The following is a 16,503-nucleotide window of genomic DNA, read 5'->3' on the forward strand; positions in this document are numbered from 1 at the left end:
AAAAAAAAAAAAAAAAAAAAACCAAACAAGACGAAAAACCAAGAACTGTTTCCTGTTTCCTGTGGGTTATTTGCACCCGACAATGCTCAGGCACATGTAGGTCACCTGCACCCTTATCACAAGTGACAACCCTTGTGGTCCCCTGGCTCTGTGGTTGATAACCACTCTCCCAGGGTGCAACGGCCCCACTCCCGGCACCCAGGCTCACGGCTCCCTCTCTGTCACCTCCCTCCAGGCTGAGAACCAAGGCTTGGAGAGGACTCACGTTGGCACGCCAGCGTCGTTCTCCACTGGGCACCATGCTGCTACCTCACAGGTCTTCACAGACTCGTTGAATGGGACACATCTTCCAGTCCCAACTCCTGTGAAGACAGAACACGCTCAGGTCCATAGGGGTCTTGTCGCCAATCTTCTACCTTTGCGGCATACAGTATGAGACCCCTGAGGATCCTGGGCAGCCAATCTTTAGTAAACTGTGGGATTTAGTGTCTGGAAGATGGAGACAGAACAAGAAGGCCTGCCTCAGGACTGGCCATGTATCTGCCAAGTGATACCAAGTCACAGAGGGGGCAGCACCTGAGGTGTCTGCCACAGCACGGGCAAATGAATGCTAAGAGGGCCCCAGTTCTGCTCTGATACCAGATTCCCCCGGGTTCATGCAGCAGTGGGGGCTAGAACTGACCCCAGGCTCATCCAAGCCAAGCCCCAGGTGGGGTGGCGGGTGGGGGGAGGGGCGGCAGATGGGCCACAGCAAGTGTGATGTCATCGGAAGCCACTTTCCCCTGGTCCCAGCTGCTCAGTCACCCACTCCTACCATTGCTGTGGGTGCCTGTGGAGCCAAGAGTGCAGTTCGAGTCTGAGTTACAGATGGTGGTCCTATCAGGAACCTGCAAAAAAGGGAAGGATGAAAACCGGTTCCATGCGGTCCAGCCCCACACAGTTTGCCAGGAGCAGATGTGGGCGTGAAGCCGGAGGGCTCCCCAAAGAGCCACCTACTTCTGGACAGGTGCTCTGCGTCTGGTTCACAGTGATGATCATGTTGGTCATGATGAAGAGCGAGTTTTCCTCCTGCGGAGACGAGAGAACCCTGTTGAGTGCCCCTCAGAAGCGAGTGGGGCTGGAGAGCCCGATGGGGCTGGAGAGGTGGCCCAGCGGTTAAGAGCACTGGCTGCTCTTCAGGAGGAGCTGGATTTGATTCCCAGCACCCACACGGTAGCTCATAACTATCAGTAACTCCAGTTCCGGCGGACCTGACCCCCTTTTCTGGATTTTACAGGCACCAGGTGTGAAGTGGCGTGCAGACATACGTGCAAGGGGAAACACCTATACAATAAAGTTAAATAAAATATACCTAAGAAAGCATTTGAGTATTTAAAAGCCAAAAACTACAGGTCAAGAAAACATCAAAAAAGAAGAGCTGGGCAGTGGTGGTGTATGCCTTTAATCCCAGCACTCAGAAGGTAGAGGCAGGTGGATCTCTATGAGTTCCAGGCCAGCCTGAGCTACAGAGTGAAACCCTGCTTTGAAACAAAACAAAAACAGAAAGGAAGGAAGGAAGAAGGAAGGAAGGAAGGAAGGAAGGAAGGAAGAAAAGAAAGAAAGAAAGAAAGAAAGAAAGAAAGAAAGAAAGAAAAAAAGGGAAGAAAGAGCAAGCCAGAAGTCCCCCCCCTTCTTATGTGTGGGAAGAGTAGCTGAAATGGGGGTTCATGTAGCCCAGGCTGGCCTCGAAATGTATACAGCCAAAGCTGCCCTTGAACTCCTGATCCTCCTGCCTCCACCTTCTAAGAGCTGGGATTACAGGTGTGAACTATTAAATCTGTCCAGAAATTTCCTTAAGAATACAATTTCAGGGGCTGGAGAGATGGCTCAGAGGTTAAGAGCCTGGCTTCCCTTCCTTCAGTGCCCAGCACCCACATCCATGGTGGCTCACAATCTGCAGCTCTGGTTCCAGGGGATCCAATGCCCCTTTCTGGCCTATCCAGGCAAAACACTCTAACACATAAGATTCATTATTTTTAAGAGCACAACTTATAAAACTCATCTGTGGTTCCCTGTTCGTCTCCACGGAGCTAAAACAGTAACCAAAACAGATCACTGCACGTAAATATTCCTGACGGGCAAAAGGTGGGAACAAGGCAAAGGCCTGTATGTAGCGAGTGGAAAATCCGCTGTGGCCAACCCCTGCAGTGGAATTAGCATTCAGTCATCAAATGGATATTGATACGTGCTTGTCACACACACCAACCTCAGAAACATGCTACAGAGGGTGGGATGTAGCTTGGTGGTAGAATATTAGCCTAGCAGTCACAAGGCCCTGCATTCAATTTCCAATACCACACACACACACACACACACACACACACACACACACACACATATATACATGCATGCACGTGTACACACACACACACACACACACACACAAAAATATGGGCTAGAGAGATGTCTCAATTGTTAAGAGCACCAGAGAACCTGGGTTCAGTTCCCAGCATCTACAATGGTGGTTCACAACCACCTGCAACACTAGTTCAAGGGTTGATGCCCTCTTCTGACTGCTGCTGGTACTGCATGTATATGGTGCACATACATATGCATTCAGGTGCACACACAGACACATAAAATATATATTTTTAAAAGCATGCTAAAGGCGGGATATGATGGCAGACACCTTTCATTCCAGTACACAGGAAGCAGAAACAGAAGGATCTTTGTGAGTTCAAGGCCAATCAGCAGAGTGAGACTGTCTCAAAAAAAAAAAAAAAAAGCAGCTAAATAAATGAATAAATATTCTAGGGAAGAGCCTGACAGCCAGTAACAGACATTTCTCTCTTTGTAGTGGTTTTCCTTTTTCCTTGTAGATATGAAGGTGCTAAGCCAGAACCTCTAGAAGCAATTCTCTGCAGATAGCAGAGAGGAATTGCTAATTATGACCTCCTCACACAAGAATGACAGTGACCCCAGGAGATTCTAGTTAGATGTCCCCCCCAACCTCCACTGGGTGCTTGGAATTTTAAAGAGCTACTAGAAACTTCAGCATTTCATGCTCCTCCTAAAAAGGCAGAGTCGGCTCTGGGAGCCATTTCGGGGAACAGGTCTCTTAGGCACCCCATGTACATTATCGCCTTTCCGTCCCCGTTGCTTATCTCTTTCATTTAGGGAAACTTCGATCTAGAGACACATCGCAGAGATGTGGTGGCTCTTTTCTGCCAGTGGAGACAGCTTAGAAGGAGAACCCAGAGAAGCCCTCGCCCCCATTCAGCTGCTTGACAGAGCACAGCTGCTGGCTGGCCCTTCCCATTCAGTCTTTAGCTGCAGCAGGTACGCTGGGCTTGACGGTCCCCGCGCTTGTTAGGATGGGGTTGGGAGCCACCACCACTTTGCAGAGACTGGACAACCCAATTGCAACCACTTGCTCCAACTGGTTTTTAAAAAGTTGTTTCCAGACATTTGGGACTCCCGAATTCACTGTGTAGACTAGGTTGGCCTTGAAAATGGCAGAGATCTGCTTGCCCTTGTTTTCTGAGTGCTGGGATTAAAGGTATGCACCACCATGCCTTATCTTTCTGTCTCTTTAGCTCTGGCTTTTCTCCCCTCAGATCCTTCTGAGAAGGCCAGGGAAATGAACACTCTTACAGGGAAGATCTGAAGTCCTTGTTTTCTCTCTCTTAGCTCTAAATGCTCACACCTTAACTAGTCTGGCCACCATACACACCAAGCCAGCCCATCAGCCATCTGGAGGAGACACCCGACCAGGGTTTGGCCAAGAGGCACATAGCTAAAGAGTCAATGTTTAACTTGCAGGGTTGGAGCTGGGGATTTGACTCCGTAGCAGAGCGCTAGCCTAGCATGTGTGAACCCTAGGCTCCATCTCTACGTCTAGAAAAAGAGACAAAATAGCTTGCGTCTGTGCGGATTAACATACAATTGGAGGTTAGGATGCCAGTGCGGTATTTCTTCCTCTTTGTTCCTGATGGATCTGATCGCTTCTTTTTAGTTTGGGTGTGTGGTCTTTAACTGCTGGTTTGGTTTGGTTTGGTTTTTAATATACCCTCTTGACAAGCTTTACCTTGTGGGTGTAAGACAGGAAAGCAAACACACTTTGTCTCACTCTGCCCAAGACTAAAGATCTTTGCTTTCTCATCCTCGAGAGCTCAGTGAGAAGAAGGTGGGGAAGATAGTGCTGGGTGGAGCCAGCCACACTCCAGGAGAGCTCTCCAGGGTTCTCTGTTAGAAATGACATCCCAGAGATCTGACTGCACTGCTGTCTCCGGCTAAAACACCCTGGGCACAGAGGTGCCAACTCCGGCCACCCAGGAAGAGCCTCTAGTCACAGCGAGACATACCTGGGCTGGAATCACATAGTCCGCCACATCCCAGATCCGGAATCCGAGTTCAGAAGTGTTGGTCACAGCCACGCCTTTGGCCTTGGTCGTCACTGAGCTGACCACAGAGTCAGTTTCCTGGTAGCCCTTTTCCCACACAAACACCCACCTAAAAAAAACACAGCAGGTCACAGGCATCGGTAAACTTGAACCGATGCCAGGGGGTCTCCCATAGCCGCCCGGTGCAAGTGTGGCATTCCCTAATCATGTGACCGACAAAAGCTGCTGAAATCCTACTATACTCCACTGTGTGAAATGGGCACAGCCCCACTGGTTATATCCAGCACGGTCGGTCATCGGCACTCAGGAAAGGCTCAGTGAATGTCGTCCTTATCACTGGATGCCTGAGCGGGCTCACGACACTGTGGTCTACGGGAATCTAACAATGGTTTCCATTTGCTTTCCATGTATTAAGCCATTTTCATAACCACTTCACGAGGCACATATTATTATTAGCTACAATTTACAGAGATAGGAATAGAGAAAAAAATGGTTAAGTCACTTACCCAAGGTCATACAGCTAGAAAGTGGCAGAGTAGGGATTTGAACTCAAGCCAGAAACCTCTGAAGCCTCTATTGTCTTTAGACAGGAGAATCCCATCTTTTAGGCTGGATTTTGCTATGTGGCCCTGGCTGGTCTGGTACAGGCTGTGTAGCTTAGGCTGGACTCAAATTCTGAGGTGGTAATCCTTCCACCTCAGACTCCCAAATGCTGGGATTTTAGTTGTGAGACACTACACCCACCTGGTGCACGTGTGTGTGTATGAGCTGGTGGTGTGTGTGTGTGTGTATGAGCTGGTGTGTTTGTGTGTGTGTGTGTGTATGAGCTGGTGGGTGTGTGTGTGTATGAGCTGGTGTGTGTGTGTATGTGAGCTGGTGTGTTTGTGTGTGTAAGTGTGGGCTCACATGTAAAAGCCAGAGGAAACTTTTAGAAGTTGATTTTCTCCATCGTAGATTCTGGGGATCAGATTCAAGTTGTTAGTCTTGCATAGCAAGTACTTTTTTTGTTTTTAAACTTGTGTGGTTAGTTTCTTTGAGACCATGTTTCTCTTTGTAGCCTTAGCTGTCCTAGAACCCTTTCTGCAGACCAGACTAGCCTCGAACTCAGGTATCTGCCTGCCTCCGCCCCCCCCCCCCAGTGTTAGAATAAAGGTGGGTGCCATTATGCCCAGCTAGCAAGCACTTTTTTTTTTCGAGACAGGGTTTCTCTGTAGCTTTTGGTGCCTGTCCCGGAACTAGCTTTTGTAGACTAGGCTGGCCTCGAACTCCCAGAGATCCGCCTGCCTCTGCCTCCCGAGTGCTGGGATTAAAGGCGTGCGCCACCACCGCCTGGCTAGCAAGCACTTTTTGAAACATGGAATTGCTATACAGCTCTGGCTGGTATTCAATACAGAGCCCAGGCTGGCCTTGAACTTAAGATGATGTCCTGCCTCGTTCTCCCAAGTATCAGGATCACGGACCTGTACCATGTTCTGCTCAGGAAATTTATGTCTATGTTCTTGTGTGTCAGTTTGCATGTGTAGGCCAGAGGGCAGCCTCGGGACCCTTCCTCAGAACACATCTATTTTGGTTTTCATTCACGGCCTCACCTGTCCTGAAACTTGCTATGCAGATCAGACTGGCTTTGAACTCCAAGAGATCTACCTGCCTCTGCCTCCTGAGTGCTGGGATTAAGGACGTGTGTCTCCCCCACAGCTGGCTCCCACCTTGTTTTTCTGAGACAGGATCTCACTGACCTGGGGTTGGATGATTAGGCTGGCCAATGAGCTCCAGGGACCTACCTGATTCTGCCTTCCAGTGCTGGGATTAGTTATGTGATACAGCACTAGTTTTGGGTCTCGAACTCTGGTCCTTATGAGTTGAGGACTTCACCAGCCTCGCTGTCCCCTCGGCCCCTCGGGGAAACTTTTACAGTACCATCCTACTTCTTCCTAGGGATCCTGGTCATCACATTGCTCCTCTCCTTCGGAAGTAAGGGTGCTAGCTGCTGAGCTAGATAATTACAAATCAAAAGTGTGCCGGATACTGGACGCGAACTGGAGTCCCCGATCTCAGTTTCCATGCAGTCGCTGTTCCTACCGTTACGCGGAGAAGGCCAGCAGAACACCATAGGATTGCGTGAGATAAACCGATAGGCGAGAGCAATGTCCTGAGTGCCAGGCAGCAGTCAGAATGCTGCCCCCCCCCAAAGCGGCTATTATACCTCCGTGGGACACCAGTCTGCTTTGGTTTCAGAACCAAGAAATGCTAAGATCCACCTCCCTAGGAGACACTCCTCCTCGGCCAGACTTCCGAAATTGGTGTTTTCTGTTACCTTTTCATGGGTTTGTTTGACATGAGCCAGCCCCAAATCCTCTGCCCATCCTAAACTTGGCTTTCTCTCCCACCAAGTCCTCTTCTGCAGGGCGTCTTGGCACCCGTTGGCACTAGAGCCCACGTAACCCACTTTGGCATAGACCTTAGGGTCCAGGCTGTGAGTTTTAAGACCCAGAACACCGAGTTGCCGACTGGAAAGAGATGGCGCCACCATCGTGTGGTTAGGTATTTCTTCATCACAGAAATAAGATCACGGGGACTCTGAGGTCAGTGTCTTTTTGAGAAGGATTTGCTTTATGCAGAAAGAGATTATACTTTCACCAAGATTAATGAAATCAGGAAGCTAACAAAGAAGTTTAAAAGCCAGGAGGTGATGAATCGTCCTTATAATCCCCAGCACTCAGGAGCCTAAGGCATGAAGATCACTTCAAATCCCTCTGCCAGCCTGGACTATGTCGTGTGAGTGCAAGGTGACCATGGGCTGCATAGTAAGGCCCTGCCTCAAAAAACAACAAAAGTTTAAAATAAGTCCTGAATCAATTTTGATCACGGTAAGATGAGCGAAAACAAAGCATTGCTTGTTTTTGTTTTTGTTCTATAAATGATGGGATAGATATTACTGTATAAGGAGACGCCATAACTCTGCTGCCCAATAGAAATAGAACACCATAGGGGTGGGGAGTGTAGCTCAGTGGTAAGAGTCCATGATTAGAAATACATTGTAAGCCAGGTGTGGTACATGCTTTTAATCTTTATGAGTTCAAGACCAGCCTGGGTTACATATCAAGTTACAGGCCAGATAGTTAAAGATCTTGTCTCAAAGAAAAGACACAGGAAAAAATAATGACTTTTTTTTTTTTTTGTTGTTTTTTTGGTTTTTCTAGACAGGGTTTCTCTGTAGCTTTGGTGCCTGTCCCGGAGCTAGCTCTTGTAGACTAGGTTGGCCTCAAACTCCTTGAGATCCGCCTGCCTCTGCCTCCCGAGTGCTGGGATTAAAGGCGTGCGCCACCACCGCCCAGCTCAATGACATATTTTTATGTCGTCCAATATAGATAAAATATTTTAACATCGTGTCTACAGTATCGGATTGGGAACTGGTATGGTAGTGTACCCCTGTCATCCCAGCACTTGGGAGGTAGAGGACCATTTGGGAGTCCAAAGTCACCATCCTTGATGAGAGTGAGTGGGACAGCCTGGGCTAACACAGACCCTGTCTAATCTGAGCCCCCCAACCTCCTCCCCAAATAAAGGCTGGAGATGTTCTTCCAGGTAAAGGAGCCTGCTGTGTGAAGGACCTGAGTGTCATCTCCAGACCCCAGCCCACCGTGGAAGGAGAGAACTGACTCCCAAAAGCTGTCCTCTGACTTGCTCATGGGCTACGGCATGTGTGTACCCCCACTCACACAGAGATACCCACACACTGAAAAATGAGATCCGCATTTAAACAAAGGCTACAGCCCACGAGCACAAAGCTTGCCTAGAGTGCACAGGCCTTTGGTTTGATCTCTGGGACCTCAGGGGAAAGGCACTTTTTTTTTTTTGAGTCCGATATCCAAACTACCTTCCAAATCTAGTGTGTTTTTCAGTTTGAGTGAATTTTAATTTCGAGACAGCTCGAGCAGTCAGTGTCTGCGTGTGGCCCTCTTAAGATAACGACAGCCACAGACCCCTCACAGTCCAGAGCATTAACACTGAACACATCATCCCAGAGAGCGCAAAGGCCCATTGGCGCCTGGATTCCAGGTAATCCTAATCCAATAATCTAATCTAATGGCTAGTTATATTGTCAGCTAGCCGCCCGTCTCAGTATGAGTCCACTGTGAGCACTGGGCTCCTCACTCCAGCACCTTAACAAGTCCCAACCTGGATACGGGCCAGGTGTTCTTCAGGGACTGGGGCAGGACCCAAGGCCTCGTGCATGCTAAACACACTTTGATCTGTATAAAGACTTTCGGAGACAGGGTCTCGTGTAGCCCAGACTGGATTTAAACTCAGCATCCTCCTGAGTCAGGCTCCTGAATATTGGGATTGCAGGCACATCCAGGACTCCCGCACCAGACTCCGGCAAGTTACCTCTCGTGCCTGCTGCTTCTGAGCTGACATATGTTGGAAAGGAACCGGGCTATCTTGTGAATTCCCTTAGGCAGTCTGAACAGATTCCAAACTTCACACCAAAGCAGGGGACCTGTTACTTTATTATTTATTTCTGAGACAGGATCTCACTATATATAGTTCTGGCTGTCCTGAAACTCACTTTATACACCAGGCTGGTCTGGAACTCACAAAGATTCTTCCGCCTCTGCCTCCCCAGTGCTAGGATTAAAAGTGTGCCTCGGGCATTCTTAACTACTGGGCCAGCTCTCCCACCGCCTGTGTACCTGTTTTATATACCCGGGAGAGGAGGTTCACAAAGGTTTCTCAGGTGTGCACAGACAGAAATAACCTTAGGCAAGCCCTGCTTTACAGCTATCTATGTAACTGAATAAAGGGTCAGCTTGTAAACCAGCAATCAGTATTTTTTTAAGGATTCCTAAAAGGTTCCAAGGTTTAGATAGGGATCCTTGCTTCAGGCCCTTTAGAAAGAAGAGAAAGCAGATCCACCTGTCAGACCAGCAGCTGCTGGCACTAGAATAGAAAGTGCGGGTCCAAGAGGCAAGGTAATGCCCGCCTTCTCTCCTGGGTGTATTAAATTCTTACAGTGTACTCAATTAAAATTAAATATTTAATAATACCTGGTGATGATAGGGTATATACAGACAATGAATGGGGAGCAGAGGTTAGAATCAGAATAAGGCAGGTACCCATATTCTAAACAATCCAACAAAACAAAGTTAGTGACCTCAGGACATTTTTGGGAAGTGTGACATCTCCAGGGTATTGGGTTATCAGGAGGTTCTTAAAGGGCCGGAAACCACAGACCCAGAAAGTACCGAATAAAAATCACAAGGCTTGCTTTTTGTCAGCAGATTTAAAAATGGAAACGAAGAGAGAAGATTGGGACTGGGTAGGGAGTAAAGCCCCTCCACCAAGTCAAAGGGTGTCTCGGAGCAAGTTGGAAGATAAAGATGCGAGAAAAGTAGGGTGACAGTCTAGCCAGGTTTAGCTCATAGGACGTCCAAGTATCCCCCAGGGTCCTGTACAAGCCGGTTCCAGGTGGTTAGAGCCCGGGGAGGTCGTGTCGCCCTTTGGACTTGTGGTGGAGTTCCCGGGCAGCCCAGCGGATGCCCCAGGCCCGGAGTGGGGGGGGGAGTGAGCAAGGGACACTGCCAAGTCCCCCGGCCGTCTGGATCCCCCCCAGCCGCGGCCCCTCTCCAGGCCCGCTCACCCGATGACGTAAGCCAGGATGAGCAGCTGCACCAGGCGGTTCATGAGCCCCACTTTACGGCTGCGGATGAGCACGATGCGCGGCGTGTCGTACTCGAACAGGAAGGCTCGGAGCACCGAGCAGCAGCCGGCCATGGTTCTGCCGCCCGCTCCGCGGGGTGAGCACCGCGGGGTCGCCTCGTCGCAGCTGGGGCACGGCCGCAGCCCCGCCCAGCAGCTCGGGTAGGCCCGCCGCGGCGCCCGGAAATAGGCGGCGCGTGACCTGAGGTGCTCGTCTCCTCCCCCTCGGCCACCCGAGGGCGACACCCCAACTGATGACCCCTCAAGGGGCTGGAGTTTGAAGAGCGAGAGTGGCTTTGCCCTCAGGGATGAATTACCTCTGGAGCGGGACAGGGGAGCACTGTCAACTCGAAAGCGACAGGGCAATGACCCCCACCCCCAGGCCTAGGAGAAGCGAGGAGCAGATGGGTTCCTCCCTGTTGCCAAGGTCAGCTCAGCGAGTTCCACGCAGGATAATGAACTGCTCCCCTGGGGGAACTTAGTGTCACATTCCTAGAGGACCTGAGTGCTGCAGAGAACAGCTACCCCTGAGGGAGCCAAACTTGCTCTGGCTGTAAAACAGGAAGCTGCGCCAAGTGCTTTCTGAACCTCTAGGGTGCATGGTGATTTTTAATAGTAAGGGGTGGGTGCAAATATCTGGTGTCCTGGGTTGTCAGCCACAAGTGCCATCATTTACCCCTTCTAGAACTGAAGTCAGGCCATGTCCCTGCCCCATAACTGTCTCAGTGGCATCTGAGAGGAGGAAGCAGCCAGGACCAGGAAGGTGTCCTGTATCCACCGAGCTTAGGGAGAACGCCCTTGTTTGATGCCACGTACAGCATGCCCTGCCATGTTTTCACAGGTGTTTCATATTTAGTGGAACACATACACCCGAGAAGTACCTTCCTCCAGGTACTGTCCAGTGAGCAGAGACAGGACAGCCTCTTGCCTTGTGCGGTATAAACGCAGTAGGGAGTTTATACGAGGTTTTAGGGTCTCTTCGCACCTGCTGGCTCTTCTCATTTCCTCTTCACGTTTCTTTGATTCCATGTATGCTAAAATTGGTCACTGAGAGGAAACCAAAGGAAGGAAGATGTATCTGGGCTCATGGTTTCAGAGGTTTCCATCCTAGCCATTTGATTTGTCATGAGTTGATGGAGCAGACCTTCTCGGTCCCTAGCAGCTGGGAATCAGACATGGGAACAAGATGTGTCTCCCAGGACTAGTTCCCTATGACTTATTCTAATGAAGCTTCACCTTCGACTTTCTACAACCTCCCCATATTGTGATTGGCTATTGATAAGACAGGTCCTTCAGGAACCAGTCACTTGTCAGAGATCATGTCAACAGTTTGGCTATGCCATGCTACCACAGATTTATCATGATCACTAATTCTTAACCTATGAACTGTTCTAAAAATATGATAGCCTGGGGTGGTGGCACATGCCCTGGAATCCCAGCCTCGGAAAGCAGAGCTGGAAGGATTGGCACAAGTTTAAAACCAGCCTGGTCTTCATACCTGGTTCTCGTCCCTGGACTATGGAATGAGACCTGCTTCCCTCTCTGGTCCGTGAGCAAGGATACTTGCTGCCAGACTTGATAGGCGCTCAGTCCCTGGAACCTGTGTGGTAGAAGAAAAGAACAGACTCCCACAATTGTCCTCTGACCTCTGCATGCACCATGGCGAATGCATGCACTCCTTCCCATAAGTTGTTAAAGAAAAGTTTTAGGGGCTGGAGAGATGGCTCAGAGGTTAAGAGCATTGCCTGCTCTTCCAAAGGTCCTGAGTTCAATTCCCAGCAACCACATGGTGGCTCACAACCATCTGTAATGGGGTCTGGTGCCCTCTTCTGGCCTGCAGGCATACACACAGACAGAATATTGCATACATAATAAATAAATATTTTTAAAAAAATTCTAAAACACAAGAATAAATATAAGCAGCATGGCATGCCCTTAACTCCTCTTGTCTCTTGCCCGTGTCTTCCTGGGGTTTAGATCCTAAGTTTCTCATCTGCGGGACAGATGCTCTACTGCTGAGTTACATTCCGGGCAGTTGTGAGCTACCTGATGTGGGCGCTAGAAACCAAACTTGGAAGAGCAGCACACACTCTTACCCACTAAGCCACCTTCTCCAGCCCATTATTGTTGTTGTTGTGCATGGTGGAGGTGGGGGAGCTTTGTGTATGTGCGTACAGAGGCTGGACAGATGGACGAGGGCCTCAGATCCCGTGGAGCTGGGATGTTGGGAGTCACTGCGGTCCTCTGCAAGAGCAGTATTTGATCAAGCCCCCAACCATCTCTTCAGCCCTATAGTCTTCCTTAACAGAACATCTCAGTTTGTTTCCTGGCTGTGAGATTGCTAAAATACATGGCCTGGATTTTTCAAAAAAAAAAAAAAAAAAAAAGTTAGCCAAGTGTGATGGTCCACACCTTTAATCCCAGCAGAGGCAGAGACTGGTCAGCCCAGTCTAAATAGCAAGTTCCAGGTCAGCCAAGGTCTCATTAGAGACTGTTAGTTATAAAATCTGCACCTGCCTCTAGAGATAGGATTAAGTTAGAAGGACCACCCCAGGGAAAGGTGGTGGCGGGTGGGGTGGTCTCCCTTACGTGAGGGATATTTACTGAGGTCCTGCTTGCAGTGTTGCCGATGCTGGTGCTGTAGAGCGAGAGGCAGGAGAGGTGGGCAAGAGGCGGGCTGGCGCTCTGGTGCAATGCAGGCATTCAGTTGGGAGGAAAGGAAGGAAAGGCCATAGACCATTTTTGGAGGTAACTTACAAATGCTTTTCCTTGAGAATTTCCAGACCTAGGTAACCCTACCCCACAGTAAGGAGTCGGCCCAGCTTTCGGAAATCCTGAATGTCCCCGCTGGGGCTGCTCGTGTTTTCTTGTTTTGTTTTGTTCCAAGACAGGTTTCTCTGGGTAGCCCTGGCTGTGGTGGAACTTGCTCTATAGACCAGACTGGCCTTGAATTAACAGACGTCCTCCCGCCTCTGCCTCCGGAGTGCTGGGATTAAAGGCGTGTGCCACCACCACCTGGCTTTAGTTGATCTTTCTAAAACCAGCTTTAGGAGGTAGGGATGAACCTTTTGGAAGAGAGTTTCCTTTGCACACACAAAACCCTGAGTTTGCCTCCCAGCGTCATAAGAACAGATTTTACTAAGGGTGTGTGTGTGTGTGACTGTCTCTATGTAGCTGAGGCTGGCCTCAAATATATCCTCTGACTGCCTCAGCAGCTCAAGGGCTCGCGCAGACACAGCACAAACTGCACCGGCTCACAGTGCAGATCTTAATCAAGTTCAGTTGCTTTTGTTGTTATGTGGTTGGTATTGGGTAACTCTGGGACTTTAGTAGGAGTGTTTCTCAGTGAAGGTGCCAGCCAATCCCACGAGGAAAGAGTAGGCTTCAACAAACGACACTGGCCCCTCAGTATAACCACACGCAAAAGACTGAAGCTGAACTGCAGCCGCTGCCGCACATAAACTTGTTTAACAGCTATAAAAAGCATAAGTATCTGCGCTCAAATTATAAACCTCTTCAATAAAGACCAAGGTACAGAACTTTGAACCTTGAATTGGGCAGCCTTTTTTTTTTATTTTTTTTAGATTTAATAGAGAAACACATAAAAGTAGAAAGTAGTAGTTTTATCCTTTAAAGAAGCCGGTCACTATAAAGACCCCACAACATAGGGGAAGTACTGGTCATACGACTCATAAGAGCCCAGAATCTGGACTGTCTCAAGTACTGTTTCTTACAATGACAACACATTATAGAAATAGGCAGAAGAAAAACTGAAACAAGCTTTTCTTTACCCGGGTACTCTGTGCACTTGGAAGGCAGAGGCACAGTGGGTCAGGAGATCGTCTTTGGTTACATAAAAGCTCGAGTCCAGCCAGGGTTACATGAGGCCTCATCTCAAACCCTCAAACCAAAATGGTGAGTACATTTTTTTTTGTTTGTTTTTTTGTTTTTCGAGACAGGGTTTCTCTGTGGCTTTAAAGCCTGTTCTGGAACTAGCTCTGTAGACCAGGCTGGCCTCAAACTCAGAGATCCGCCTGCCTCTGCCTCCCGAGTGCTGGGATTAAAGGTGTGCGCCACCACCGCCCGGTGAGAAGTACATTGTTTTTGAAACTATGTAAATGGTTAGTAAGGAGCTGAAAAGATACACAGTGTGATTAGTTATTAGACAAAAACTTAAACTCAGTGTCACAATGAGATACCGTTTCATCCACACTAGCAAGGCTTATGAAAAAGATATTCAGGCCGGACAGGTGGCTCAGCAGATAAAAGCACTGACCAGTTTGATTTCCAAGACCATGTGGCAGCTCATAACCAGCTGTAAGTCCAGTCCCACGGCATCTGACTTCCTCTTCTGGCCTCAGTGGGCACACCAGGCATGCACATGGTACACACATGTGAAGGCAAAACATACATGCACATAATAAAATTCAGTTAAAAATGGACAGTAAAGTGCTGTAACTCCAGTCCCAGGTGCTCTGATGCCCTCTTCTGGCCTTCTGGGCACCAGGTAGGTACTTGGTTTATGCGCATGCGTGCAAACACAATGCCTATACACATTAAATAAATAATTTTTAAAACATGGATGACTGAGCCAGGCAGTGGTGGCGCACACCTTTAATGCCAGTACTTGGGAGGCAGAGGTAGGTAGATCTCTGAGTTGGAGGCCAGTCTGCTCTACAGAGTGAGTTCCAGGACAGCCAGGATTATAAAGAGAAACCCTGTCTTGAAAAAAAAAAAAAACTACACACACACACACACACACACACACGGATGACTGGAAGTGGGACTCAATGATAGTGGTAAACATAGAATTACCATGTGGCCCAACAAGTTCGGTCCTATGTATGTATTTCAGAGCTACTTTATTGTTTTGAAATGGGGTCTCACACTGTAGCCCCGAGTGGCCCACGATTTGCAGGGGTCTCACACTGTAGCCCCGAGTGGCCCACGATTTGCAGGGGCCTCACACTGTAGCCCTGACTGGCCCAGGATTTGCAATCATCTTCCTCCTGCGGCCTCTTGAGCACTGGGATTGCAGATGCCACACCCTGCACTTCAGAGATTTTAAAGAAAGGAAATCGTTTCTACAAAACCTTGTATGAATGATCATAGCAGCACTTGTAAAGGCCAGGAAGAAGATAATGTAAATGTCTCTCAAGAAATGAAGAGAGAGTGCCTCCTACAGGAACCACCTCACCTGCCCCCGCTGAGATCTGCTGCTCTGCATCCAGCCTCTCCACCCAGCCAGCCCTCTCCCATCCCTCTCCAGGGTCTAACCCAGTGACTGGTGGCACTATGAAAGATCATGATGAGTGAGGTAGCCCGGTCCCAGAAAGATTAACGTCAGGTGTTCTCTCTCATCAGAGGCTTCTGGCTCCAGATCTTCAGATGTAAGTGCGGTTCACGTCCCTCATCGAGGAAACTTCTCTTTGCAGTGGATGGAGACCATTACAGAAAGCCACAGCCAATCAAAATGAAGAGTTAAAAAAAAAAAGCCCAGTCCTAATGGATAAATCTACAAAACAACTTCTGTACCCAAGACTCGGGGAACATTGCAGGAGAGGGGGCAGAAGGATTGCAAGAGCCTGAGGATCGGGGAGGTAGCTGGGAGATTGTGTCTCTTGGGACTGTCAGAACTACACCCATAGTCTCACCAACATGGCTGCCCAAAGATGAGCTGAAAACTAAAACAATAACAGGCATGTCAAAGTGGATGGGGAACACCAGGCCTCACCCTACACAGAGAGCTACAGGCAGCTGAGGAAGGCTGAGGGTGGGAGACATGCTCCTGGGATGTCTGTCAATAACAGACGGTCAGCCCTGAAAACATACATGAGTAACACTGTACAGACTGATTAGGGTGTATGTAAGAACATATATAACGATTTATTACATATGTATATATCATATTCATTCCTAATATGTATGATAATATATTAAGAATATAAATATATATGTAATACATGTTATGTATTAGGAATATAATAAATATACAATATATTAGGAATGCATATGATATATTTCTCATTGTTTTGTGCATATATGTGTATACACATATGTATATGTATATATATATATATGTTCATGTAACAATAAGAGGCCATGAATTTGAAAGAGATCAATGAGAAGTATATGGGAACATTTGAAGGGAAGAAAGAAAAAGGGGCTATGATATAATTATATTACAATATCAAATAATAAAAAATGAATAGATAAAATGGAGCATATCCAGGCAAGCATGGAGGCTCACGCCTTTAATTCCAGTACTTAGGAGACAGGCAGACAGATCTCTGTGAGTTCAAGGCTAGCCTGGTCTACAGTGTGAGTTCCAGGTCAGCCAGGCCTACACAGTTAGACTGTGTCTGGGGAAAGAAGCAAACCCTCTCTGTTAGAATCATACTCAGATACAAAAGGGGACGAT

At 48.4% G+C, this 16,503-nt stretch overlaps 1 protein-coding gene across 5 annotated transcripts in view; it reads right to left on the reverse strand.

Annotated features, from left to right (window-relative positions):
• P2rx4 (purinergic receptor P2X 4) overlaps positions 1-14,410 on the reverse strand; it is a 23,536-nt gene extending 9,126 nt beyond the window's left edge. For 2 of the 5 annotated variants that reach the window (XM_026786877.1, XM_026786883.1), the window contains exons 1-5: positions 10,024-10,157; positions 4,344-4,491; positions 997-1,068; positions 815-887; positions 266-362 (exon numbers count right to left, since the gene is read on the reverse strand). In XM_026786877.1, the coding sequence (XP_026642678.1) occupies positions 266-362; positions 815-887; positions 997-1,068; positions 4,344-4,491; positions 10,024-10,157 (524 nt within the window). Of the gene's footprint in view, positions 1-265; positions 363-814; positions 888-996; positions 1,069-4,343; positions 4,492-10,023; positions 11,045-11,067; positions 11,130-11,580; positions 11,767-14,358 lie in introns of those variants that run through there. The other 3 variants (XM_026786885.1, XM_026786889.1, XM_005344444.3) reach the window with 3 other exon arrangements.
• Positions 14,411-16,503: the final 2,093 nt, after the last annotated feature.

The sequence above is a fragment of the Microtus ochrogaster genome, chromosome 2, assembly GCF_000317375.1.
Source record: "Microtus ochrogaster isolate Prairie Vole_2 chromosome 2, MicOch1.0, whole genome shotgun sequence".
In the NCBI taxonomy this organism is placed as follows: Eukaryota; Metazoa; Chordata; class Mammalia; order Rodentia; family Cricetidae; genus Microtus; species Microtus ochrogaster.